Here is a 27,218-nt window from a genome sequence, read left to right as displayed (position 1 = left end):
GATTAGCATAATGTTACATTGGTTTTCATCACTGTTAAGAGATTACATAAAAATGTGTATTTTGTGCATATTTTTAAATAAGTTTTTTTAACTGTGTCTTTGTCAAAGAGAAATAACTTGAATTTGATTTTGAAAGCTGGTACTTTCTAGTTCTCAAAAAAATAATTTAGCGTACATTACATTTATTTTGAAAGGCGCCACCGGAATATCCAAGTTAGACAAATTTAGTAAGCGTGATACAGGAAACAGACAGTTTGTCCTCTAAACATTAGAGCAAAACGATAAATTGTGAAAAATTAGTGGGACTTGTCTATAGAACGTTGGCGTCGACTTTCAAACGATCAATGCAGCTTCCTTTTCTGTTATGCTGTTTGTTTTTGTATCCGTACATGTTATGGCTAAAAACAGGCGTCATCGAGCAGCGACACATATATTTTATTTTGAAAGTTCAATCGGAAATCTTGCTCTTTCCCCTCGCTAGCTTAATACTAGTTGTGATGTTAGCCTGTTTTCTTGGACGCTCCTAGCGCTTATCCCACTTCCCTGGTAATTGCCTCAAGCCCCCCTCAGGAAACCATGGCCGAGCAGGCCTCGGGACCTCCTCTGTCGTCCCAACATGACGGTAAATTTCTTGTGTTTGTGGGGTTTTGTGGTGGGAGTATTGAGGGCTGGGAGCACCGAAGCAAGCGGCCTCTGCATCCTTGACAACATTAGCAAGTTAGCATCATCAGGGCGACGTGTCACTGGCTGTCACTGGCTTATGTTGATCATTTAACACTACGTAGTTGGTGCATTTACGAATGTTGACTTGAGCTAATTTGCGGGAAGTTACTAAAGCTTTATATTGCTGAATAGGAGCTATACGCTAGTGCATCCTAATATTACTAAGCTAACGCTGTTTTCCCATTAGCTCACTATTCGCACTGCTGCCTAGCTGGTTAGCTCGTAGCTTGAGCTAGTCTGACTAATTTGATCTAAAGGTCGGCACTGGCCTCCGTTAGCCCGGCCCAGCCTTGTCAGTCATTATAACATGGATCATATGGATCTTATCAGTCCATTACAATGTGCTGTGTATGGCCCGCACACTCGGGGGGTTGGACCATAATACAGGAGGCTGATCCTGCAGGAGGTTTCTCCCTCTGGTTCTCAATCATTGGTCCGGGGACCATTCTAGGGTCCTGCAGGGATCCTGTGCTGTAGCTTTAAGTCAGTGCAAATTATGATTAGGATTTTATTTTGCAGAACAGTCACATCTACTAGACAGCAATTTATGGCTAGTCATTAGTCACTGCTAAGAATTGTACTCATTAATATAGTTGATATAAGCAGCTTTTAATGTTTTGGTGGCAGTGAGCATAATTGTAGATTGTCAGAGATATATAATTATTATTTATTGTTCCTAGTTTTCACTCAGCACACTAATATTTAGCTTTACATTCAATGCTATAGCAGCAAAATCTCTCCATATACATCATTGGGACTAAAGTAAGATCCCATTTTCATCCTGCAGTTTCACTGCTGTGAACACATAGGAGAACCACAAAATAATGTGATTTACTGGTGGTTTTTGCAGGACTTCTACCAGCATTATTGAGCACCCTCTGGCAGTCACTCTGTCTTTGTTTGTTTCAGGGGTTGCAAAACATTTTCATGCCATGTACTATTCCTCCATTTGGTCATTGGAGTGAGCCCTATTCAACAGTGTCAACGTGAAGTTTGATTTGTGGTATATAGAGTATAAACACAGTATAATGACATAAACTTTGACAAACCGAAGGTACTGACCCCCAGCATATTCAGTAATACCTTATGTCCACACCTCAATGTCTTTCTAAATATAGGAAGACATTGCAAATGGAAAAAAACGTATAGATTTTTGGCCATTTTAATCAATATTTGGAAATGGAGTTTGTTGTAATGGTTTTAGTGTAATATAATAATAGTTATTATTAGGATGCTTTTGATTATTCAACTGTAAAGACTGATTCACCCTGACCCCCCCCCCCTTTTTTTTTTTTTTTAGAAACGGTTATTACATCTAAAAACACTCTATAGGATGAGGCAGGGGCTGATTTGATTAAATGCTATGTAAAGTTATCTGAAGCTGGTGATGTATAGGTCGCTGCAGAGTTTCCATGTGGGTTTCTGTGGGTTGGACTGTGTGGATGGGTTATTATCTGCCTGTCTACTGTATCAAGATATGCTTGTGCTGTTCTGTCTCAACGGTATAAAACTAACCCTAAAGTAGTAAAACATTTGGCTTTTTTATGAGGTGATAATGCAGTAAGTGTCAGGCTCATAGCATGCAGCTTTGCATAGTTTTATATGCACACCTTTAGCACTACAAATGCTCAGAGATGAATTCAGTTCTTAATCTGCTGTCAGTCAGCAATGAAAGCAGTATTTCCACTTCAGTGTCTACATTGACCCTGTTTATATGTTATGTTTTCTTATGATCTCCTAAGCCTCTTATGCGTTTATGTCCCCAGGCTACTTTCATTTGGTATTTTCATTGTTAATTCAGCAAACTGATTGTAGATGTTCGTGTGACTGCTGGACATTGCGGTGAGATTTAGCTTCATCCGTATTTGCTTCTCAAGTGAACTGGTGTTGTCTCTTGGTTAATTACCGGCTTTGTTTATATAGAGATTCATGTGATCTTTGTGCATTCTGGGCGTAAATGACTACTTTTTTTTCACAGCAACGCAGACAGTATGACAAGTCCACAAAAGTTGGTTTGGTTAGTCATTATATTAAAACCACAGAAGTAAAGCCTGACTGTGCTTTGAGTTAAAGTGAGTTGCGACAGAGCAAAAGGGCTTAACATACTGTAAGCTAAATTCTCCGAGAGCCCATATGAGTGTATGTTAAGCTCATGTAGTGATGGAATTTCTGCTGTGGAGTCTGTTCAGCTATCACATGATCGCGGTGGAGCTGAATCGCCCTGCTGCTTGTCCTCGTAAATATTTCCATTTGCCCGTCTGTGATTGGGGATATCATCGTGTCTCTCCTCGGCCCAATGGCTATGAATAAGAAAGGAAATAAATGAGATCGAAGCAGCTCTAGATGCAGGAAAACCCTGTGACTTCGAGCCAGTTTCATAGTCATATTTTATGCTAAGTATATATTTTTTAAATCTAGATTTGTCTGAAAGTATTTGTATGAGAAGACTAATGAGTCACCTGATATGCACTGATGAAATGATAGTGTGTGGCTAGATGGGTTTGAATATGCTTGAATGGTCCTGAAAGTCACACCTGTTGTCCAGAATCAGGTCTGGACCTTACAGAGGCTGTGTCTGTGTGCTTCATGTCTGATGGGAAATTAAAGTAGTTCAAGAAAAATCCACTCTTCAAAAATGAATCAACACTCAGAAAAGAAACAGTTTGTTAAAATCATAATGGTTATTGGATTGTGTTCGCTTGTTTTAGTTTTTTGTGTAGTTTTTTATGTGTTTATGTATCACTGATGTGCTCATTTTCTTTATTGTATTTGTCTTTGTGGGGAACAAGTGTTGCTGTCCTCTTTATACTCGTTTCTTCTGTTTTACCTCCTTAAGACCTCAATATTACAAGACAACACTATTATTTGAGTTGATTTTGGTGCTTCATAGGGACGTTTATGTCGAAGGAAATATTAAAAACAATCAGTAATGGTGGATGTTATGTTGTAATGTGATGTTGGCCTAGCAGGTAGAGGGTTTCACTCTTTATTTTACTTTGTTAGTACAGTCTGATGCTGTGGTTCAAAGCCTGATGGGGGCCGAGACCCCTGCCAGGTAACCTAAACTAGAATCATGATTTACTCTGCAAGCAGCTACTATTAAAATTAGAGCTGCAAATTGTTTGATTGATATGTTTTTTTTTGATTAATTGGTTGTTCTGTAACATTTCAAATTCCCTGCATCCAAGCTCGCATCAAAACAATTTAGTTTTCTTTCACGGAAGAGGAAGAACAGCAGTAAAAGCCCACACTGGAGAAGCTGCATGTTCGCCATTTGTGCTTAAAAAAAATTACTGAAACATTGAGTTGTCTCTCAGAGTTGTTGATTATTGTTATTTTGATTCGTTTGGGTCCTTTCTTATAAAACATGGAGTGATGTAGTGAATGAAAGTTGAATTTGTTCATTCTTTCTTTTAATTTGAAGCTTGAAGCTTTGAAGTTTTTAACTTTAACAGTTGATTGATTGTGTGTGTGTGTGTTTGTTTTTTTTTCCTCCATCATCCAGAGGTGCTCCAGCAGCGAGTGGCAGCTCTGGAGCAGGAGAGGGCCGAGTTTATCAAACTCAAGCAGCAGCTGGAGGCCGAGTTCAACCAGAAACGAGCCAAGTTCAAGGAGCTCTACCTGTCCAAGGAAGGTATGGATCCAGTAATCATTCAAGCTCACTGGATAGGCACATAATGTATCTTCCTTTGCTAGATAAATAATTAAAGGGAGAGCTTAGATAGGTACGGTAATAACGTCTTGGTGAGGAAGGAAGTCTCATAATGCACATTCATTTATGCAATAATACAATACACAGGTTTTCTTTATCTGTACCCCCATTAATGTTGTCATCTTTGATCCGACCCGTCCCTCCTCAGAGGAGCTGAAGAGGCAGACCGTGGCGCTGGAGGGCGCCCAGGTTGAGCTGAGCTCCATCCAGGACCAGCTGGCTCAGGCCCGGTCTGAGATAGAGACCATCAAAGCCGTGGCCACCGTGTCGGAGAACACCAAGCAGGAAGCCATCGACCAGGTCCGCAGCCAGTGGCAGGAGGAGGTGGCGTCGTTGCAGGCCATCATGAAAGGTAAACTGTGTGTGTGGTGAAAACCTGAAAATCATATGGTATCATTTAACAAGGAGCGTGTTATTAAGTACGCCACATATCATCACTTTGCTGTGGAAATTTCAACTAAATCAAAGTGTTCAAAATGAACCATTAAGTCTTAATTCCTGCTGTAAATTATTTTTATTATACCCAGATTTTTCATTTCATTTATTTATTTCTAAGGACAAAACACATGAATCAGCTTTACTGTAAATGTGCCAGCATTAGCCAGCTGGCTAATTTTCAGCTGCAGTCCTTTGGCGAGATGTTCTGAAACCTATAAAGGGATAAAATTTACAGAATCAAGACAACCAGTCGTCATAAAGACAGCGACAGCAATAAAACACGAATATTCAAGACAGAACACAAGCCATGCAGAGTAACACGAAGCGACAACACACAGCCAATCAACACTCACCTCAAGCATCTTTTTATACAAGCAAACATGCAGAGTGATCTGATTGGCTCTCATAGCGTTATCAATGAAATGGTTCAGACAGAGAGAGACGGGCGAGGCTGATGTGATCCTCAGTGAGAAGTAAGAAAGAGATAACACTGTTTCCATCAGTAGCTGGCAAAATCTATTGACTGGTGTGAAATATGCAGTGCTGTATTTTTTTTATTTTATCATGTGTTTTCATCATAGCTCTGCTAAATTCATGTGGACAGGAGGAGCTGGTCTGTGTTTGGGTGAGCGAGGAAGGCAGAGACTGAGAAAGAGGAGGGAGAGACATAACTCACATTTTGTTTGATGTGGCATAAAGACAGCAGAGGAGCGGCTGAGTGAAGGAAGAAGGCAGTGACACTGTAGTAAAGTAGTGGAAGAACCACCAAAAACAGTCAAACAGTAGTGCTTCTATTATAAGTACATGAAATATTTTGAAATAAAATTGATGCTCCTGCAGTACTTTCACTTTTCAGCAGATTTCCAAGGTTTGGTGCATGACTAGATGATTTGTTATCCTCTGTCTCATCCCGCAGAAACAGTGTGTGAGTATGAGGTCCAGTTCCACCAGCGTCTGGAGCAGGAGCGAGCCCAGTGGAACCAGTACCGGGAGGCCATGGAGAGGGAGCTGGGTGAGCTGAGACGCCGCCTCACCGAGGGCCAGGAGGAGGAGAACCTGGAGGACGAAATGAAAAAAGTAGGTTTCATTTTCTGTCTTACTGTGGGAATTTACACCTCTGCAGCACTGTTTATGTACTGTTCCAGATGAGCAATCAAAAATGTTTTAATGTTTTACTGGAAGAGAAAAGAGAGATTTGAATATGTAGATACTCAAAAGGATTTATGACACATATCTGTCAGATAGAGAGAAGAGAGATGACTCAGGGTTAGGACCTGGAAATTGTATTTTTTATGTCAGTAACTTAACACCCCTCCAGTGGTTTAACTTCTCACCTTGCAGCAGTGATGTGCAGGTGTACTCCAGGACCCTGTGACATCACTGTTAAGGGTGGTTACAGGTGGAGGTGTGGTTGAAGGTGAAACAGTGAAACATTGCTTTCAGGCCTGGTGTTAAGTTACTCTTTAAGTTTTGTGTTTTTTGGAATAATTTCCTGCCTTTGCGTGTTAAAGACCAGTTCAAATCTCTTTTTTGTTTAGACGGAAAATGTTTTTCAAACTAAAATGCAGCATTGGTTTCTGTAACATGTGCAAGCACGTTAAAGAAGGCGCACACATGTACTATAACTTTTAAATGAGTGTAAAACCTTTTACAGGCTCAGGAGGATGCAGAGAAGCTGCGTTCGGTGGTGATGCCCATGGAGCAGGAGATCGCAGCTCTGAAGGCTAAGCTGACAACAGCTGAGGACAGGGTGAAGGAACTGGAGGCCTCGAAGGTTAGTGAGCACTAAATCAGTGATTCAGCTTGGAAAATGAGTCACTAAGATGACGCTAACTGGCCGTGATATTGACCAGCTTTATCTAAGCAAATTTCATTTGAAAATGTGTCATTATATTAGAAGTAGAAAACCTTTGGGCTGCGTCAGACATTCACAACTTAAAACAGCTTTTACAAGGACGGTAACTCTAACCGGAGGACGGTTAGAGTTACTCTTCTTCACTTTAAGCATACTTCAAGTTAAGCAGTCTTTGTTAGTTCTGAAAGCAGTACATCCACAGGTCTAAAAACTTTTGTATTCTTTCTACTCACAACAAAGAAATAGTTTCTCTTGCCCTCTGTAGGTATTAATGTTTACAATGTTGTGCTAGGTGACTGGGGCCTGTCTGCAGTGATGTTGTATATGCATCAGGCCAGAGAGACTGAACAGGCACAGTAACGAGTTTTAGTTAAAATATAGAATAAATTAGAATTAGTAAGATTTTTTTCCTTGACTTTTTTGACTTTATTCATGTTTTGCTGCCAACTTTTTCAACCTTTAATCTATGAAGTTTATATAATGGGCCTTAAATTTATTCAATATTTTTTAATTAGTTATAATTGAAAGTTCTGATTAATTCTATTATTTTAAGTTGTTGTACAAACAACCTGAAAGTTCCTAGTAAATAATTCTAGGTGTTGTCACTCCTACTGCTTTTTCTTTGTACCTACGTACAAGCACCTACGTGCTTTGGTTTTGATTGTGAAACAGGTATTAAGTTTAATTCTATTGGGTAATAAAAAGGCCTTAAGAAGTCAAGAGTATTATCTATATATCTAGAGTACAGATTTATTACTATCAAACAGTGTTTGTAAATATATACAGTCACAAAAAGTCAGTATTTTATTTCAGTTTTAGCACAAAATAAAAAAATGGTTACGCTGAACCTATAATCTATTTTAGTGTCATAAGCCACTTGTAGTTTGTTTTTCAGACAAAAAGCTTTGATTAAATTTTACATTTACACTACCTGCACCCACAGTAAGCAACTAGCTGCTGCAGAAAGTGGAGCATTTAGCAGCGAAAGTTTCCCTCCAGTTAGTGGAGACCAAAGCGGAGCTGTAAGGAGCACGATTTCAAATGGATAGCCACTGTTTACGACAACAGCTTTATAAGGTGATAATATGTCAGTGTTGTGTTTGCAGCTTGTTCTGCTGCCACAGAAGTTTCTAAAATGAATTTTGAGCTCGAGAGTTGCATGTTTGTCATTTTCTTTTGCAGGTTAAGGAGCTCAATCACGTTCTCGAGGCGGAGAAGTCGTGTCGTACGGACCTGGAGATGTACGTGGCCGTGTTGAACACTCAGAAGTCGGTTCTGCAGGAAGATGCAGAGAAACTACGGAAAGAGCTGCACGATGGTACTTTGTTATACTATATATGAAAGCCCTTTGATGATTGGCAGGAATGATGGCAGGCTGGTTTCAGGTAGATCTGTCAGGAGGATGATGTGTTAAGTCCATTTTTTAGTTGTTGATTTCTCAGGACAGGAACATTTCCCTTTTAACGTAGGCTGCTGTCTACACCAGCTCTATATGCTTATCTCACTTACATCGCTGCTGTCTGAAGTGTCAGATAAAAACTGGCACCTCAAGAGATGACCTGGAAAATTCTTATGTCGGTACAGCCAGACTTGAAATTGCTGCACAGGTTAACGATTCCAAACTGTCGATGCATTTTGATGCAGTGTCGTGTTACTGTTTCTGGCATGAAACCCTTTCTACCAGTGTAAAACAGTGTCATCTCCCCCTGCTGTCTCCCTCCCTCTCTCTCTGTCTGTCTCTCGCTGCTGTTTGTTGTCTCAGTCTGTCACAAGCTGGAGTTGGAGCGGCAGCAGCACAACCAGCTGAAACACACGTGGCAGAGAGCCAACGACCAGTTCCTGGAGTCCCAGCGCCTCCTCATGAGGGACATGCAGAGGATAGAGAGCGTGCTGTCATCAGAGCAGCTCCGCCAGGTGGAGGAGATGAAGAAGAAAGACCAGGTACCAGACACACACACAGACCCATCAGTGCCTCATTTACTTCAGTTTACTGTGTTTGAGTGATCAGAGATCTGCTCTGGAGAGACTTTCACACTTCATGGAAACACAGAATGTGAGTTTTTTTTTGTCCAGTCAGCAGATTAATGGTTTAGATTTAGTTCCATTTCTTCCAGTTGAGACCTGTAATCATCTTAGCAATAACAGAACGAATTAGATGAGCTGTTGTGTGATCGGAAAAGTCGCCCAGAAGTGAGACGGCTTCGTTAATGGTCAGTTTGCTGGGCGGATGTGAGTCTTTGCCTCTAGGTCCATGTGGGACAGTTTGGGTGGATGGTGATGTGGACTGATGCAGGATCTTATTCTGTATTAACTTTATTTGGAGTTATAAAGATGTGGATGTTATGTGATTTTCTCAGTTCGGGACACCCTATGACCCAAATAATTGCTGCCAAAATAGTCTATTTATGTCCACATACTCACACACGGACCAGAAATTTTAGATGTGGTGCATCAGCTGAAGCAAAGCTCGTCGACTTTCCAGCTCAGGCTGTGTCGATACATCACCGTATGGGGGGGTTACACTTACCTGCTGAGTTACAGCGACAGTTGACAAAGATTACCGTCAAACTGTGTGCCGACATTGTTCAACTGAAATCAGGTTTTTCTGCAGAAACGGTTCTCGTCATAAACGGTGGCATCACCCAAATGCTTTAATTAGGAGAATGTGAGAAAAACAGACTGGAAGGCGAGTCCTCCTCCCCTCGGTGTTCAGACAGCCTCTCACTGCAGCTTCAGACTGAAGCAGTAACTCAGGCTCCAGCAGTGTTTGTCTCTGTGGATGTGTGACCACACTCAGTGTAAAGAAAGCAGGATTTAAGCGTCAGGTCAAAGTGTAAGTACAGTGTGCGGTCATGTGTGCAGTCGGTCCGCTGTGATGCTGTGTGTAAACAAGTTGGAGCGTTATTGACAATTGTTTAATTTATTGTTGTTATTCATTTTTTCTTATTGGCGTTATTTAAGTGCCTGTGCACTGTTCACATTTTCCACAATAAATGACAAAAATATTGTTTTCTACATTTTTTTCTTTTCACTGCTGTACTGAAAATATACTGATCCATAACCCTGAAACTGAGTTATACTAAACCAACTGTTACACCACTATATGGGACTGCATATGTATTTTCAATTAATTTGAATTATTGTAGACTAGGTTGTGTTGTCAGTTTGATTGGTATTCAACACAGAGACTAAGAACCAGAACCCACCAAGTGGGAGGTGTCATGGTTGTGGGGTGGGATGGTGTAATACAGTTCAGTCCCAACACCACTGCAGAAAGCAACCTCAACAATAAACATATAATTAGATAAATTTTCTTGAAAAGGTAGAATTTATTTGGATTGTATTGTATTTTTACAGGTGTGCCTAATAATGTGGCCACTTAGAGTATATTTAGATGGAACGGTGATGTGACAAAATCCTGATTAAACCTTTTTTTTGTCGTCCATCCAAGGAGGAGGATGAGAAAGAGCGGCTGAGCCAAGTGAAGGAGCTGCAGGAGGAGGATGTGGGAGACAACACCGAGCCTTTGGAGGATTTATTCCTCGGGCTGAGCGTCGAGGAGGTATGAGCATCATGTAACGCGATATGTCCTCGGAGAGTACAGAGCAGGCTATTATCGTCTTACGTCATCTTATATTCCCTTTGAGTAATGTGAGCCTCAAACCGGCAACACGGCACCTTCACTTTTGTCCTTGGTAATGTGTTTCCAGCAGCCATAAATTGACGCTGCTGTAACTGTTGAAAACTGTTTTCTGCTGTTTTCATATAAATTTTACAGCAGCAGGATTTCATAGAGATTCTTTTTGTTGTTGAATTCTAAACAGCTGAAGCGATAAGTTGAGATTTTGTTCGATACCAATTAAGGTATAAGTGTTTGTTAACCGAAAGAAAAAGTCTAAAGTCACTGCGACAAATTAGTTGATCTCACTGCAGAATATAAAAATAATGTTTCAGACATCCTGGAATCCACTTAGTTATACTGAGACTCTCAGAAATGTCATAAACGGTATTACTGTTATGCATAAAGGATGTCATAGTTGTGTATGCATCGAGCCAGGCAGACAATGCACACATTAAACCAGATTTTAACCTTTGTAACCATGGTCTATTTATAGAAATTAATGGGATTTACACACAAAATATGTGAAGTGTGTGTGTGCATGCTGTGACTAGTTGATTGAGCTGTACACTGTGAGCATACAAGTCACACGTTTCAGCTGGTTTAAAGGTGCCTGTGGAGTTTTCTTGAAAACACTTAAGTTCGGTGTATCTTTAAAATAAATTTTAAAAAGTGTTGAAAGTTTTTCCTTCCTCGTAAAACATCTTGAGAGCTTTTCTTTTTACACTGAGATGTACATTTTTAACACCCATGATTACTTGCAGTTTTCTTCTTCCTTTTTTTTTTTTTTTTTTTGCACATTGCTGTGTGTCTCTATGCAAAACCGCACCTCAGCAGAATGGAGTAAAACCATTGGTTGGAAGTGTATGGTGTCACCTCACCCACTTGCATACATGTTCGTCCTTGTATGCATGCATGAGACAAATAAAACTGAGATCCACTCATAAAACAGCTGCTCCATAGCTTTACCAGTGGTCAGATGTCCACTGGGGACCTTTGGAAACACGTGGTGTTAGTTGACACTTGATGAATAAGAAACTTAAGAAGCACCTTATTCACAGATTTCTCAGGACACTAATTTGCCCTCTCTCTTTCAGCCCCATGCCAACCACAGCGGCCACGGCTCCATGCACTCCTTAGACACTGAGGTGGTGGCGGGGGGCCCCATGGACCCCTACAAGGAAAACCTGCGGAGAGTTCAGTCGACAGACAGCCTCGGCTCCTCGCTGTCCGTCCAGCAGGGACTTGGCGGCCACAACCACAAAGCCAAGTCGGCCAGCCACTTGGACGAGTCGGACTTTGGGCCCTTGGTGGGGGCCGACTGCGGGGTGACAGACAGTAGTTTTGGAGAAACTTCGTCCCTCAGCTCCATCAAGCTGACGGCGAGTCACTTCCTCCTGACTAAAGACCAGGAGAAGGCCATCAAGGCCATGACGCCTGAGCAGGAGGAGACGGCGTCGCTGCTGTCCAGCATCTCCCACGCCCCCGACACCGCCTTCTTACCGCCTGCCGGCTACAGACTCGTCAGCGACAGCGAGTGGAACCTGCTGCAGCAAGAGGTGCAGCACAGAGGCTTTTACAGAGAAGTCTTCATAGTTTTAATACAACACTGGCAAAATACAGTCCAAATAATTTAGAGATTATAACAGGACATAAAATTTAGGTGAGGTTGAAGGTTTTCTTGGGAATTTCTCACCATAAAGAGGATTGATGGCATTTATTGTAGTCTAATTTTCTTATTTTATGCTTTCATATTCATTTATTATTTGTTTATTATAGTAATACTTTACTATAATCAATCTGAGCAGTTGTATGGACGTGTGTGGCCATCTTTAAAGGGCTTGTCTGAAGTTATTTCTGCGTGCAGTGGGAAGGAGAAGGTTGTAGCGACAGTTAGGACAGTCTTCTGTACTCAACACTCCACCTGTTGAATGTCTCTAAAATCAGACTTACTGGTCTAATTCTGGGATGGAAAGCTGCACTGTTTGTCTGATTTAGACACTTGTTGAACCGTCACAACACTATTGATACACAAGTAGACGCATGCTGAAAATCCTGGGAATGTGCTGTTATTTTTCCCAGAAATGGGCCCAAATTTAGGAAAGAATTCCTGGCACATACTAGGATGATGTTCCCTGTGTTTGGTCCTATCATTCATTAAGAATTGTTTTGATTATTTTGCCAACATCGCACACCCTGTTTTCAGTTTGAAAACAACTTAATGAACCAAAAGCTGTTTTAAAAGGTCTTTTTCAAGTGTTAGAGGAGTGTCGTAAAACCAAGTATATCGTTAAATTAGGTGTCAGGCATGACGTTGTCAAACAGCTATTATTAAGTGTTTCATGGTTTTCTTGTTGGCCATCAGGTGAAAAACGCCGGCAGGAAGCTCGGCCGTCGTTGTGATATGTGCTCCAACTACGAGAAGCAGCTGCAGGCCATCCAAGGACAAGAGGCCGAGACACGGGATCAGGTTTGTGTCCTCGCTGTCGCTTCTTTTCCTTTTTCCTACACATCAAACCACAGATGTTTTTAGAAGAACGGCGTTGTGTTCACACTGTCCTCCAGGTGAAGAAACTGCAGGTGATGCTACGTCAGGCCAACGATCAGCTGGAGAGGACGATGACTGAGAAACAGAGTTTGGAAGATTCAGTCAAAGTTGGCAACGAGGAAACTGCTGCTAAGGTTTGGACACAGAGAATGTATGAATACGTTTAAAGCAGTGAAAATGAGATAATCCTGTTCCACTCAGAGATCTGGTTCAGTGCTTGACGTGGAACGGACGTAAAGACTTAAAGCCTGAACTTTCAGTATGTACTCTGAAATTAAATTTGATTGTATAAAGTAATAACTAGAGGAATATGAGACCTTTGCTTTATTACATTTGCCGTCTATGGATTTTTTTTACCATCTCACTTTGTTAAATTCTCCATGAACTCTGCGGGACTGTCTTCAGTTCCCACAATGCTTTGGGGATGTAAACAGGAAATATAATGTTGCCATGGTTTCAGTGATTTTTTAAAATCTATATTTGTTTAAATTTTAGCTAATTGGCAGCATTAAGAGTATGCTGAATTAGCAATGAGCAGCTCGTTTATTCACGATTATTCACGATTATCCTTGGAAAGTTTAAGTCACACTGAATCTAAGAACCAAACTTTAAAAACTTCAACCTTTCACCTCACGCAGTATCTTTACCTTATTTCTCTCCCTCTTTAACTCTCCCACACACTCTGACTTTGAAAACCTCCGAGGGAGAGAACTGACTCACGTTTTCTTTTTTTGATCAAAGAAATAATCATGTATTGCTGTTGTTGCTGTCCCTCACTTTGAGCTAGTCGGTCAAGTCTCTTGATCATCATGGTTCTGCTCGGTCGATGTTCATTATGTCTATGTTATTTATATCAGGCTGTCTGCCGAGGCCAAGAACATCTATTTAGATCAGTACTTTAAAAAAAGTTTATAAGGAGTGAAGGTGTAGACTTCCTGTTTAAGAGCGTGCAAGAAAATGAGCACCATCCATGTGCAGGTGCACTACCTGGAGTGCAGCTCAGTGCACAGTAAGAATAAAGTTTTAGTCTAGTCGATGCAATAATGATGATCTGTCAGTTAATTGATTAGATGTTTCGGCTCTAAACATATGGCAGTTATGCTGCATGACGGCCTTGCCTTTCAGCCGATTACCTCCCCTTACAGCCACCCGAAAGCAGCAGGTGTGTTCCTCCTCTGCCGTCTCTGCTTTCAGTGATTAAATCATGAGCTGCTAGTCACAAAGTAATTGCTAAATAACCGCAGACTTCATGTAAACACAGTCACACATAAAACATCACATGAAAATCATATCACAATTAAAAGTCTGTCTCCTCTATACATCCATTCCCATCATTCCTCTCTCCTTACACAACAGCAGGTTACCAGGGCAACAGCCAAAGCATGACTCATCCTCTTTCCAACAGGTCTGACAGAAGTACTGCCTGAAGCATCACATTTTTTATTCAGTAGACCTGTGGGTGCGATGACGAGCAGAACGTAGCAGCGCAGAACCATAAACCGCTCATGTAGCTGTGCTGCTTCTTTTTCACGCTGCTCGTTAAGCCAGACTAGCAGTTCTTAATCTAAAGATGTTCAATTTATTCTCACGTGAGACAAAGAAAAGCTGAGATAAGACACCTGAGAAGCTGAAACCTTTTCCTTGAAAAATTACTTAAACAATAATTTAATTTGTTGTACAATCCTAATTCCAAAAATGTCTGGACGCTGTGTGAAACCTAATTAAGAACTGCATCTTAAGCAGCTACAGTCCAGAGCTGTCAGCAGCATTACTCGATAGTCACATATCAAAGAATTGCCCCAATAGCCCCAACTCCTAAAAAGAACATAAACATAAATAAGACCAGAATGCAATCATATAGAAATGAACATATTAAAAGCACTGTGATGCAGCTGTAAGCAGGGATTTTTATACTTAATTTATTAATGCATTTGACAATAACTGGAACTCCTTCTCTGTGTCTAATAACAGAGAGAGCAGAGTTGCAGCAGTATCCTGTGGTATGAAAACCATGTACATTTGCTTATCTACAGTATTGAACTGTGTTTTTATATCAAGTTTCACGTCTGTCAGGACATAATATTTTGTGAATTTATAATAACACAATGTTCAACCAAAAAAAGCTGTTTGTTGTTACAGAGTCATTGTAACTGATAGCTAGAATAAAAAGAATAATTGTGTATTACCATAAGATGTGAAACTCAAATCAATACAGTACAAGACACCTGTGATAATATGAAGCGCAAGAAGAGAATGAAATATGTTGTAAATGTTCTGAACGAGTGTGGCGTCACTGGACAAACTACATTTTCCTTTTACATTCTTTCACACAGACGTTTATATAAGTGTGAGAACTGCTTTTGGCAGTTCACACCCTCGAGAGTCATTTTAGACAGAACTGGTACCGACACTGTGCTACGTGTGAAACTGCTCGAAACAGGAAGGTCAGCAGTGCGTGTATCTGCTGACTCGTGCTGCGGAGTATTTCCCAAGCTGTGGTATCGGCCTTTGATTGCTGCTTGGCGTTGATCGGCTGTCAGGCTGTTCCTTCATGCACGTGCTGCTGCATGACTTCTTCTAGCATTCAAACAAACCATCCCTGGATCCTTTAATGCATCCTCACACACCTAATTCAGTAATAAAAGACGATGCAGCTCTGTGATTCATTTTCAGTGTACAACCTTTGTAGTGTAGATGGTACAAGATGAGCATCGTAATGCACAAGCAAGATCTCTGCTCTGTATTTTATTGTATGCATAATGCATATCCAGTATTTCTGACCACAGTCTAAAGACCTGTGAGGCCTGTCTCTTGTCTTAGTGATGTTTTTCTGTGTTGTAGGTGTCTGCCCTGTTGCAAAGAGTCCAGGAATCAGAAACGCTGCTCAGCACACTACAACAGGCCTTCAGTGAAGCTAAGAGGAACACCCAGGAGCAGATGGTGAGCAGCATATTCTCCCATCAGCCCCACGCTGCTTGTTCTTGCCAGCTGTGTTTGGTTCTGTAGTTCCCTCTAATGTCAGAATCAATTAAAGCTGGCAAGGCTTTAGCGCTTCAAATTAGCACATCAGTTTTTTGTTTTGACATCAGGCTCCAGCGTGATTATCGGACGTGCCTCCAGACTGGATTGAAGCATGTGGATACTCCCTGTTTGTGCCTCTGAGGCAATAACGTCACTGTTCCTCTCCTCCGCAAACATGTGCCGACACCACGGAGCTCTTGGCTGCTTGTGAAAATGACGTTAAACGTGTTCAAGAGTTGCGCACGCATGCATCACTGCAGGAATGCCATATGCATTGCTCAGTGAAGTAAGTGTAAAATGTACTTGAATAATGCCCATCACAAGTTTTGAGAGCCGAGGTGACATCTTTGTATTGATTTGTGCAACCAACAAAGATATTTAACTGAAAATAATATAAAACAGAGAAAGTGTTCACATTTTAGAGGAATAGTGTAACAAAAGTTGATTATCCAAGTTTTAATAGATTGGTTTTCTGTCTCGGACCACTAATTGATTAATGGCAAGTGTTTCAGTTTAAAGCTAAGAGAACAAAATCACTTTTTTGGAAGTAAAATGGAACCATTACATAACATCACTGTTCCTCTGAACCGCAAATATGTGCTGACTCGGAGCTCTTGGCTGCAGGATTTTTTCTTGCACAAATTTAGTTGAATATGTCCAATCGTTGCTCATCCGCTACAACAGAAACAAACAGATTAATTAGCTGTCCGTCACTGAAAAAAATCCCACACGCATTAGCCAGTAATGTAAGTGCACTTACTTTTTCTAGCAGATCATTTTCCAAATTGTGAGGGAAAAACAGGAAGAAGTGAGTGAGACAGAAACATTCTCAATAATGAATGTGCAGCTGCAAGCTGTATCGTAACACATACTTCAGTGCGCCTTTAAAGTCTCTGCAAACAAACTCGTCTGCCAGAAAAGTGAGGCATTCCTTTTGCTGCAGGTGGCTTTGATCTAAAGAAATATGGGTCTTGATACTGTCGTGAACGTAATGTTGCACGCAGCAGAAGTGCTAGCTCTGCGGGGAGAATCAGATGGAGTGTGGCTCTAAAAGTAGACGCTGGCTGGTGAGTCATTCTTCACCATGTGTTGAAATGGTGCTGGTTCCATATGAGAGACAAACTGACACATGATGAGGTGGAGAGATTTATTTTCTTTCTGTTTGTTTCAGGCGGTGCTGGTGAAGTCGAGGGAGCAGGTGGCAGATGAGCTAAGCCGACTGCAGAGAGACAACGACAGCCTGCAGGGAAAACACCGGCTGCACGTAGAACTACAGCAACAAGAGGACTTCCAGATGCCCAACACCGTGGACGTACGTCAAATCACAGCTTTCAAACTCAACATTAGCATCAGCAGAAGGGCTCGATGTCAAACCTCAAAACTTCATATGAACTGACCGAAATGTGTCGAGTACCAAGAGCTAGCACTGAATATTTTGTCAAATGTATAGTCTTATTTGCTTTTACTTATTGTTCCATATTTATATAAAAATGTGCCAACGTCATAATATTTAATCTGTGTTGAAGGATAACTTTCGTTTTTTACAACCTGGACTTTATTTGTAGCTTTAAATACGACCATTTACTCACCCAGACAACTTTGGTGGCATTTGGAGTCGTTTTGAAGAAATTAGCCCCAGAGGAGCGGCGCGTATATCCGTATAATGCGAGTACTCGGGGCATCCATGCGCAGCCTCTATATAACGCATAATCTGCGGCGAAACTCGTTCATATTCCAATATTTTGTTCTGATATGCTGGTGCTATTCCCCTCTGAGCGTGTGGTGGCATGTTATCAACATCCGGCATCTCTAGACAACTACCTCTGACGTGGATGATGTCATTACTGAACGCCGCGCGCTGCGAGCAGCCAGCCACAACACGGCTGACTCTGCGGCGGTCGGCTACGAATACGCAATAACGAACCACAGCTGTGCCAAACTACAGCTAAACTAGCCGACCGCCGGCTCAGAGGGGAATAGCACCAGCACATCATAACTAAATATTGGAATATGAACGAATTTCGCCGCAGATTATGTGTTATATAGAGGCTGCGCATGGATGCCCCGAGTACTCGCATTATACGGATATACACGCCGCTCCTCTGGAGCACAAAATACAATATTTCCCTCTGAAAAGTGTTGGAGTAGAAGCATAAAGTACTATATAATGATATTCAAGTAAAATAGATAGTAAAAAAATTTCTCAAGTACAAATACCTAAAAATTGCAGGTCTGAAGTAAATGTACTTCAAAAACCCGATAGATGATAGAAGTTAATGTGACAAAGGTTCACTCAGTAGCCTTTTTTGGAGCTTTCCACATCATCTCATGGTATTCTTCAGTGAATGACGCGATGTTCAAAAGCAGCATGGAAAAGGTCCAGAAAAGCTGGACCTTGAGTTGAGATCATTTTGTCACCCATACTGGTCCCAGCATCAGATTGCATTAGTATAATCTGGGTTCATACGAGGAGATGCTTCTGGGTTCGCTTCATTTGTCACTAAACTCCATTTAAGAGCTGTCACAGCATGGGACAAATGACAGAAGAATAATCCCTGCACTCATTGCTCCACTGTCACACTGCACATTTTAAGTTTTCTGACAAGGTGGGATTAGTTTTTATTTATTTATATTTTCACAGCCGTGTGCTCTCCTCCCTCAAACCTGCACACACACACACACATCTGCTCCCACACACACTGTTAGTCTTGGCCTCTTGCTGAATCCTGCTCTGGTAGTATATCTGGCAGCAGAGTGGGCCTGTGCCTAAGTGGAGGTGGAGTAGCACTGATGATCCAGTGACATGATCAGCTTGTTGGTGGTTAAACAAGCAGCTCACACAACATTTAAATCTGTATTTACTGTATCAAGATATCAGAAATCCTGGTGATACGAGGGAGAAGCTGCAAAATATGTCATCATTCGATGCCAACCAAGACTGGAAACACAACAAATCTTACCATTAATGTACCATTTCAGCTACCACGCCGTTATTTTAAGAAGTTACAAGCTAACCTTTATTCATTTGTTGAGGCAGATAAAACAAGTTAAATGTGTATATTAAGTTATCCTATTTTTTAAGGCTTATTACCTATATTCTTAAATTAAAATTTAACTAATGAACCCTCTGGTTTTATCAGTCATTATCTGGATACTCTTCAAACTGGCAGCATTATCAAATTATATTTTGTGATTAATGATGATATTGATCATTATTGAAACAGTTATTGTGATCTTATTTATTGCCATATTGCACAGCCCAAACACTGCACAGCAGTTTATAAAAATCTGAGACAGGATTTAATAACTCCTTGCATTGCCAGGCTGCCCTCATTGAAATGAATGAGAGGCTGTTTTGTTCTCGCAGGGCTGAAGATGGACTGAAGTCGACTTTAATCCTAATTAAACAGGTTATGGTTCAGGCTGGCTTTGTTTTACATATGTAAACATCATATCCTGGTTGCAGAAACCTGCATTGCTACCTAGAGTTCTCTGATAGAAACATGGCAGCTAAGATGCTGAGAAATCAAGACACAGCTTGTAAACAAGATATTCTGAGTTTACATGATGAGACTCGAAACCAGGATACTAGTTCACGTGTAAACACATTCATTCTGTCGACATTTTTAGTGTAATGGTAAATACTTTGCATATAGTGTAACAATCTTTATTTCAGTTAAGATGTATTTATAGATATAGAGGTGTATATCATCAGCATACGATCACATTTTCCAGTCTTCACATGGGCACTTCTTGCATATTAATGTCGTTTTCTTTGTGCTTTATCTTCACCAAACTGTGATGATGATGACTCCACACTTTGATGCCTGTAATGTAGTTTCATTCTTCCCCAGGAGCTACATGGCCTGGTGCTGCGTTTGCGCGAAGACCTGGTGGCGTTACGGACGTCTGCTGACCACATGGAGGAGAAGCTGAAGGCTGAGATTCTGTTTCTGAAGGAGCAGATCCAGGCTGAGCAGTGTCTGAAGGAGAACCTGGAGGACACTCTGCAGCTGGAGATCGAGGGCTGTAAGGAGGAGATAGGTGAGGCTCATACACGGTAGATAACTAACCAATCGCTTGTAGTAAAACTTCAGCAAACATGTCAAATCTCTGACCTTCAGTGGGGATTTATCCAGCACACATATTCTCATTTTCTGGACATTTTTACATTCTCTTCTGTTTCTGCTTTTGTTTCTTCTCCATTGATCACTGTCATTCAGACATCTTGGAAGGTATGACAACAATTTAAACGAGCTACTTTAACTGCTTGTATGTTTGTGTGTGTGTGTGTTAATTAGCTGTAAGACTAATAACCATAGTGAATCTACGACATAGTGCTTTCCCTCACACCTTTTGAACTTCCTTAGAAAGGCCCAAATGTGCATTAACAGATAATTCACCGTACTAAATGTTGTCTTGCCCCACAGATCGCTCATAACGTGTTTCACTGTTAAGTCAGATGTTAAATCAAGATGTTTCAGTATCCTGTTGCGCTGTTTGTTAGCGTAGTAAAATGTTTGTGTTCACTCACAGCCTAAGCCTTACAAATGTGTCGTTGTTTACTGAAAGGAAACCACTCACTTGTTTGGAGCTTTAGCTGACTGGTCACCTCTCCTTATTGGTGTCCAAATTGTCTCTGTTTCTGGTTAATACGTCTGCCTGGTGTGACATTAATATGATGGTTAAACTTGGGCTGCAGCTAACAGTTATTGTTGATTAAGCTGACACTTATTTCTTCAATATATTTTAATCAATTAGTTATTTAGCCTATGAAATGTATAAACAATGTATAAAAATATATATAGATATAAAATATGGACACTTTATTTACTAGTAACCTACGTTGGTTATCAGAATCGTTACCAGTTATGCAATCGACAAATTATTTGACTAATTGTTTCAAAGCTAGTTTAAACGTAGAAGATGATGTTACTGAAGATTTTTCTTCCTGAAAGACGTTGAAAACAGAAAATGCACAACACAATTAAGTGCTTAAGTTGTTTTCTTGCTGTTTTTTTAATTGGCAAATAATAAATAATCTGTCATTTTTGGATTACTAAAAGGTTCATCTTCATTTTGGATGCTAAAGCACCAACGGTCACACCTGACAGACCCCCTGGAAACACAGACGGGACTTTGGTTCCACTTCTCTGGACTTTAAAGTGACCCGTGAGCCGAGCTCTTAAAAAATCAATGTAGCCATCAAGCTTGAGTTTGATTGTTGTTTGTGTTTTATTTCAACACTGACTTGAAAGCTCAGTGGGTCTGTTAGCTTTTAGGGTTTGTCATGTAGATCACTTACTGCCTGTTTCACACAAGCCAAACACGCAGCAGCTTTCAGCAAAGCAGCTTTGCCGTCGTCACAGGTGCAGCTTTGTTGCATTATCCACGAATTGCCAAATAATTTTCCAGGGACCACGTAACGATCCCGGAGAGACTATCTGGGCTTTGAGATTCAGATGAATGATGAACAGTACGATCCTCTCATGATGTCTCCTTCCCACAGCGTCGTTCTCCAGTCTGAAGACGGAGCTGGAGCGAATAAAAGCAGAGAAGGAAGAGGTACTTACTCTACAATTACACCTCCGTGAGGAAAGGAAGTGACTCACTGAACTTTCTCTAATGCACATGTCGCTCATTTTGTCCAATGAAAACACTGTCGAAACACTTCCTGTGGTCAGTGAAGGATTATTGATTCGGATTTTCTTCAGCTGTATTAATCGTCAGATAATTAGTGATCTGATCTCCTTTGCATTCTCACTCTGTTAATGTGTTGTCGTTGACCTCATTGAGATCAGATCGCTGTCCTCCAGAGCAAAACCTGCATGAGTAATTTAAGGTGGCAGCAAATCAGGCCCAGAGTTTTGTGAGTAGTTTAATTAGAGGAAACTTGAAAAACTTTGTGAATTCGTCTGCGACAAATTCTTAATTATTTGTCCCCTCTTGTAAATTCAGCAAATACACCCAGTTACACCGTGAATTAACATGTGTTTTCCTTTTCCGGACAACATTTCCTTTTGCGGATCGCATTCTAATTCCAGGTGTAAATGGGGTCTTTGATACGACCACTGGGGGGCAGTAGAGGACATTTTTAAATGATAAACATGTGGCTTTAAAAAACATCCTAATTGTCAACGATCCTACAAATCACTTCGTCCCTAATTGCAACAACTCTGCCCTCTCACTCCCTTCAGTTGTCAACTCTTGATGTAAAGTATTATTTGCAGTACCTTTGCTTATTATTGATATATATTGGTTGAACACATGTTGTTCATGTAGTTGCAGAGCAGTCTGACAGAGAAGACGGAGACACTGGAGAGCATCCAGGGCCTGAGGATCTGCCTGGAGCAGCAGCTCAAAGAGCTCAGCACTGCAAAGGTGAGCGTCGTCACGCGCTCACCTGCAGAGCTCCCACACCAAACACCCACAATCTTACTGTAGTTAGTGTGAATATCACAGTGTAACTGATCCTGCAAGTTTATCCTGTTTGCTCATTTAAAATTAAAGCGATCTTCATCTGTTAAACGAAGCCGAGCACGATGATCTTTGCACGCAAGTCTGCGCAATATGTAAATATTTCACAGCGTTTCAGAAAATCTGAAGCCACGTGTGATCTGCTGTGACCACACTAAACTGTTCATTCAGCCAGTAATGTGAAGTCTTCATCCTTTTAAATTATTCAGTAAATGTGATTTAGTGAAATATTTATTTCACTTCATCTTTAATGGTATCGCAGTTTATTGGCTCCATTTAGCCTTTCTAACTGAATTCATCTTCTGTGTGTGTGTGTCTGTGTCTGTGTGTGTGTTCACTGCAGAGTGCACTAGAGAGTCAGGTCTTCGATGAGCGAGACAAAGCCCAGCGGCTGCAGACGGAGCTGGATGTCAGCGAGCAGGTTCAGAAGGACTTTGTCAAACTCTCTCAGACCCTTCAGGTAAGGAGGACTCGTCAGAGCACGGACAGAAGTTTGCAAACGAACTTAAAAAGGCAGAATCGTTGACTAAAACCAACAATGAACTGATCCCTCTAACAGGTTTTGTCAGTGTAGCCTCGCATGTTGTCTACCTTTGTGCCACAGAGCTCCTTTGTTGTCTGAAAACTGTTAAAACACTCTGCTGACATGTTCCTTCACTACCATGAACACACACACACACACACACACACACACTGCAGTTTATTTTGAGTCAGTCCCACACACACTGTCCTGCTGCCCCAAATACTCACTAGAGCACCAAATGAGGATTAATCTGCAGCTGGAAATAGTCCCCAATAAATGCACCATTTCTTCCTGTTTGCTTAAACTGACCGTGAGCTGCAGTTTTAGGAAACTTCTGATTTTTTTTTAATTTTTTTTTACAAATTAAACTATTTATTCATTACCTGTTTTTAAAGATTTAGGTCTTATGTTTCAGTAGGAACAAATAATAAGAACAAATGAGGATTTTAATGCCAAAGTATTGACAGGCGGACTTATTCGTTGTTGGTTTTGGTTGTTTTAAGAGATTTGTTGATGTGCATCAGCAGAAAGTTGTAACTTTTGTTGGGACTTAAATTCAATCAGTATTTTTTTTTTTACTTTTTAAAGCCAGTATTGAATAAAGGCTTTTTAAGTTGCATTAAAGGTTGAAATGTGGGTTAATAGAGTTGATCTTAACCATCATAAAGAGTGTTTGGTGTATAAAATGTCAAGTGATGTCACTTGAGTCAGCGTCCGTTGGGGCTGATCACTACAAGTTTTTGAGTTTTGTAGCCCACCCCTCTTTAGCAGCTGCTAGCATAACTCAAACCCAAATCTTGAACAGTCAGTGAGTTGCATTCTGGGTAATGTAGGCGCCGGGTTGTGACAAAGAGGGAGGACGTGTGGGATAAAGCTGACGATATCTCTGGTTCTGCTGCATCGATTTGATCTCTGCTTTCCTTCCATCACTAGTCTGACATGTTATAGGAGGACGGTGCTCATAGCGACAGTTTTATCAGTTCATGTTTGTCCGTGTCTGCAGGTTCAGCTGGAGCGAATACGACAGGCGGACTCTTTGGATCGAATCAGAGTCATCCTCAATGACACCAACTTGACTGACATCAACCAGCTTCCAGAGACATGATACCACTGAATGAAAACTGCCTTCAGTTTCATTCCCCTCTTTCTCTTATCACTGGCCCAATAACATTATTGATCTGACCCTTCCTCCTCCCCATAACCACAGAGGAAGAGTCTGGAGGGACGAGGACAGACGCGGCATGAGGAGCCTTTTGTGTACATTAAGAGTCTTGGATCATGGGTAGAATAATGAAGAAGAACACTACTAAAAAAATGTAAATAACTAAATGTGCGACTCTGGACGGAGGGAGTGGATAAAAGTCTGTGTCTTGTTTCTACTGTAGATATGACTGTCTGTATTAGCTCAACCAAAAAGGTTTGTCGTCTTCTAAAGCACTTTCCATCTGCAACTTCTCTTTCCAGGTAAATAGAAAACGATTGGATGCATAACTTTTCTCCTTCTGTTCTCAGAGCGGTTGATAATCGCTTCCTTGTTCCACTCGCTTGTTCTTTCCGTGTTTTTTTTTTTTTTTTTCTGCCTTTTCTGGCTGTTTTTCTGTGACATTTTCCACCTTGTTCTGGTCATTTCACCCCGTGACAAAGACATGATGAAGGAAATTCATGGAAAATACTTGCACATAACTTAACTGGGATAAAAAAAAACAACAACAAAAAACAGGAACATGACACAATTTTAGCAATACCCTTCATTTCTTCAACATCCTCGACTGTATGTCGCTTCGTTGTTGTTCTTAGCGTCTGACAGAAGCCTTTTTCTTTCTTTTAAAGCTGCAGAAATACAGTGAAGAAACATTCAGCCATGTCCAAAGTTTTGTTTTCCAACTTCACACTTGTTTGACTGTCGAGGAAACCACTGACACACTAGTTGACCCAGTTTGAGTCAGGTAAAGAAAGGGTTAGCTGAGGAGAAATAATGGATTTTAATACACTCTTTGCTCCTTTTATCGATCGCCTTTTTGAATTGACCTTGGTTGGACTTTCTTAATGTAATTCTAAAGCTCTTAAATTACAGTGGGCAGCTTTTAAACGATACACGATGGAAGAGCACACTATGACAACACAAGGCACAAGCAGAGGCAGCAGCTGATTGGGTGACGTCTTATTTAAGGCCACTTCTGGATGGTGGGGGAAAAACTAGCCTCTAGCTAATAAACCACCTGCTCCTTCATAAGCTCTCTGCAAACCTTCTCCTGCCTGACTGGTGTTTAATCCCACTGTAACGTTCATCCATCGCTACAAGATTATCTGTGAGGCTACTGATGGATTTAATTTAAGGATTTCATTACAAGCAAACAGTGAATGACATGAAAATCAGTAAAAACAGGAAAACTAGATGGAACATCCTGAAGACTAAAATCAGATGGACGAGAATTCACTGAGTCTTCATCGACTGAAGCTGCCACTGTTTCGTAGGAAATGTCAGATGGTCGAAAAGCTTCAGAAATCTCTGACCATTTCTGTAGCTTTCCGAATATTCCCGCCAGGGTTTGAACTTCTCTCTCCAGCTCTCTGTTTTAAATTCTGTCACACCTGAAACACCACAAATACCTGACTGAAAATGACATCACACTTCTCCACCCACCTGGTTTTTATGCACATTCTCAATCGTTCCCACTATTAGAGGTCGGACTGCAGCTCAGTGTTTCCTCTTCTTCTGTTTTAAAGACACCTGACCGGAGCATTATCGCCACCTACTGTTAACCCTAATGGACGAACTCCTAATATTAGCATAAAAGTAGTAGCACATAAATTAACTTTTTTTTTTTAATGCTGATTTTCTGAAATTTCAGTTCAAATTTGAGCTACATTTGGCTGGAAACCTGGTTTATGATGGCTGGCTGTTCACTTGTCGTCAAAGCTTTGAAGCTGACGTGGTCAGACAACACCAGGTCTTTTCTAGTATAACCTGATCCTTAGACAGTGACGTAAAGGCCTCAGTGTGCTTCATAAGAAACCAGGTCGTACAATGTGTGGTCCGTCTAAAGGCCAAAGTGTTTCTACCTTCTCTGAACGACTACACTCACAAGAACTCCTGAATCTCTTCATGACAAAATAAATCTCGTGAATGTGGACGACAGTCACACTTTCAGAGGGGTCCTTTGTGGTGTTTCACTCGGCCGTTTTATGTGAAAACGCGACAGGAGAGAGAAAAGTTTAAACCCTGCCTACGTTCACACCTGCCGTTGTTGTATTGTCTGTTTTGGAAAGACTAAAAGAAGCTTGAGATGCTGCTCGACGATCAGCGAGGCGCTTCGCTTGAAGCATAGTGAGGCCACAACACGTTCTGTGGGTTGTGTCTTTTTTAATTATCCATATCAGATCCAGGCAGTTTGATTAAGATCAGGATTTCGACCTCGGAGAGAGGGATTACACAGGCGGTGTTCAATAATCAGCCACACTGCAGCTTTTTTTTTTACTTCCTACAGGGATAAATAAATGCAAGAATATTCATAGGAAGTAGTACACGTTGGAATAATTGACCAGTTAGACAACAAGTCAAGAGGTGGCACATTACCAGCTGCTGGATGCCCACGTTTGAAATGTTCAGGCTATGTCTCCATGATTTTGTTAAAATCAGCACAGAGGAATATAATTTTAGGTATTAATAGAAAATAGAAAATAAGTCTAAAATGGCAACAAAAAAAAAACCCAAAACAAAACCAGTCACTGTAGGACCAGAGAGATTTCACCAAACAATGTGGAGTTTTAGAGCCCCGATTATCAGTGTCAATGCTTTCAAACGTGAACATTTCCCTGGAGCCGACAGTCTTGATCTCCTCTCATTAAAGATTGTGACTCACTTCAGATGTTTTCACACACGAAGCTTCTGAATGAATTTCCTTTGGTTCCTCAGATGGAGGCGTCGCCACTAAAACAGCACAGAACATACCGACATGCACACGGCAGCGTTGTGTGATTTAAGGACATTGATCACTGTGGTTTTTTTTTGTTTTTGACTTGCATGTATTACATTTCCTTATGTTGCATATGTGTATACTGTAGATATCTTGAGTTGATATTTATGATGGAGTCACGCAGTGTGTTATGAGATAATGTGGATGTGTGGGCGAGCCAGCCTGAGTTGCACTGACAGAAAACTGTATGATTGTGGGCTGATAACTGAGAACTGGTGAACTTAAAGTAGAAATTTTACAGTGTGAATTCCTCCGAAGGCCTTATTGCATTATTGGCTTGGTGTGTTTTAATTTTATTGTTGACATTTAGCCTCCCTCTAATTTC

The 27,218-nt window shown here is 40.9% G+C and overlaps 1 protein-coding gene across 2 annotated transcripts; it reads left to right on the top strand.

Moving 5' to 3' along the window:
• The first annotated feature begins 492 nt into the window (after window positions 1–492).
• rabep1 (rabaptin, RAB GTPase binding effector protein 1) lies at window positions 493–26,646 on the top strand. Of its 2 annotated transcripts, XM_041952581.1 has the most exons (19): window positions 493–622; window positions 4,229–4,357; window positions 4,584–4,787; window positions 5,790–5,950; window positions 6,528–6,647; window positions 7,911–8,046; window positions 8,491–8,669; window positions 10,180–10,290; window positions 11,445–11,906; window positions 12,713–12,817; window positions 12,913–13,029; window positions 15,737–15,835; window positions 17,088–17,228; window positions 19,771–19,960; window positions 20,140–20,151; window positions 21,426–21,481; window positions 22,199–22,297; window positions 22,737–22,853; window positions 23,920–26,646. In XM_041952581.1, exons 1-19 carry the CDS (start codon window positions 577–579, stop codon window positions 24,019–24,021), a joined length of 2,586 nt encoding a protein of 861 aa, XP_041808515.1. In that variant the 5' UTR covers window positions 493–576; the 3' UTR covers window positions 24,022–26,646. The 2 variants fall into 2 exon arrangements, with proteins under 2 accessions (XP_041808515.1, XP_041808516.1); XM_041952582.1 differs by lacking the exon at window positions 20,140–20,151.
• The last annotated feature ends 572 nt before the right edge of the window (window positions 26,647–27,218 follow it).

The sequence above is a fragment of the Chelmon rostratus genome, chromosome 14 (assembly GCF_017976325.1).
Source record: "Chelmon rostratus isolate fCheRos1 chromosome 14, fCheRos1.pri, whole genome shotgun sequence".
Lineage (NCBI taxonomy): Eukaryota > Metazoa > Chordata > Actinopteri > Chaetodontiformes > Chaetodontidae > Chelmon > Chelmon rostratus.
The sequence above is the reverse complement of the archived record's forward strand: the minus strand, read 5'-3'. Positions and strand labels throughout refer to the sequence as shown.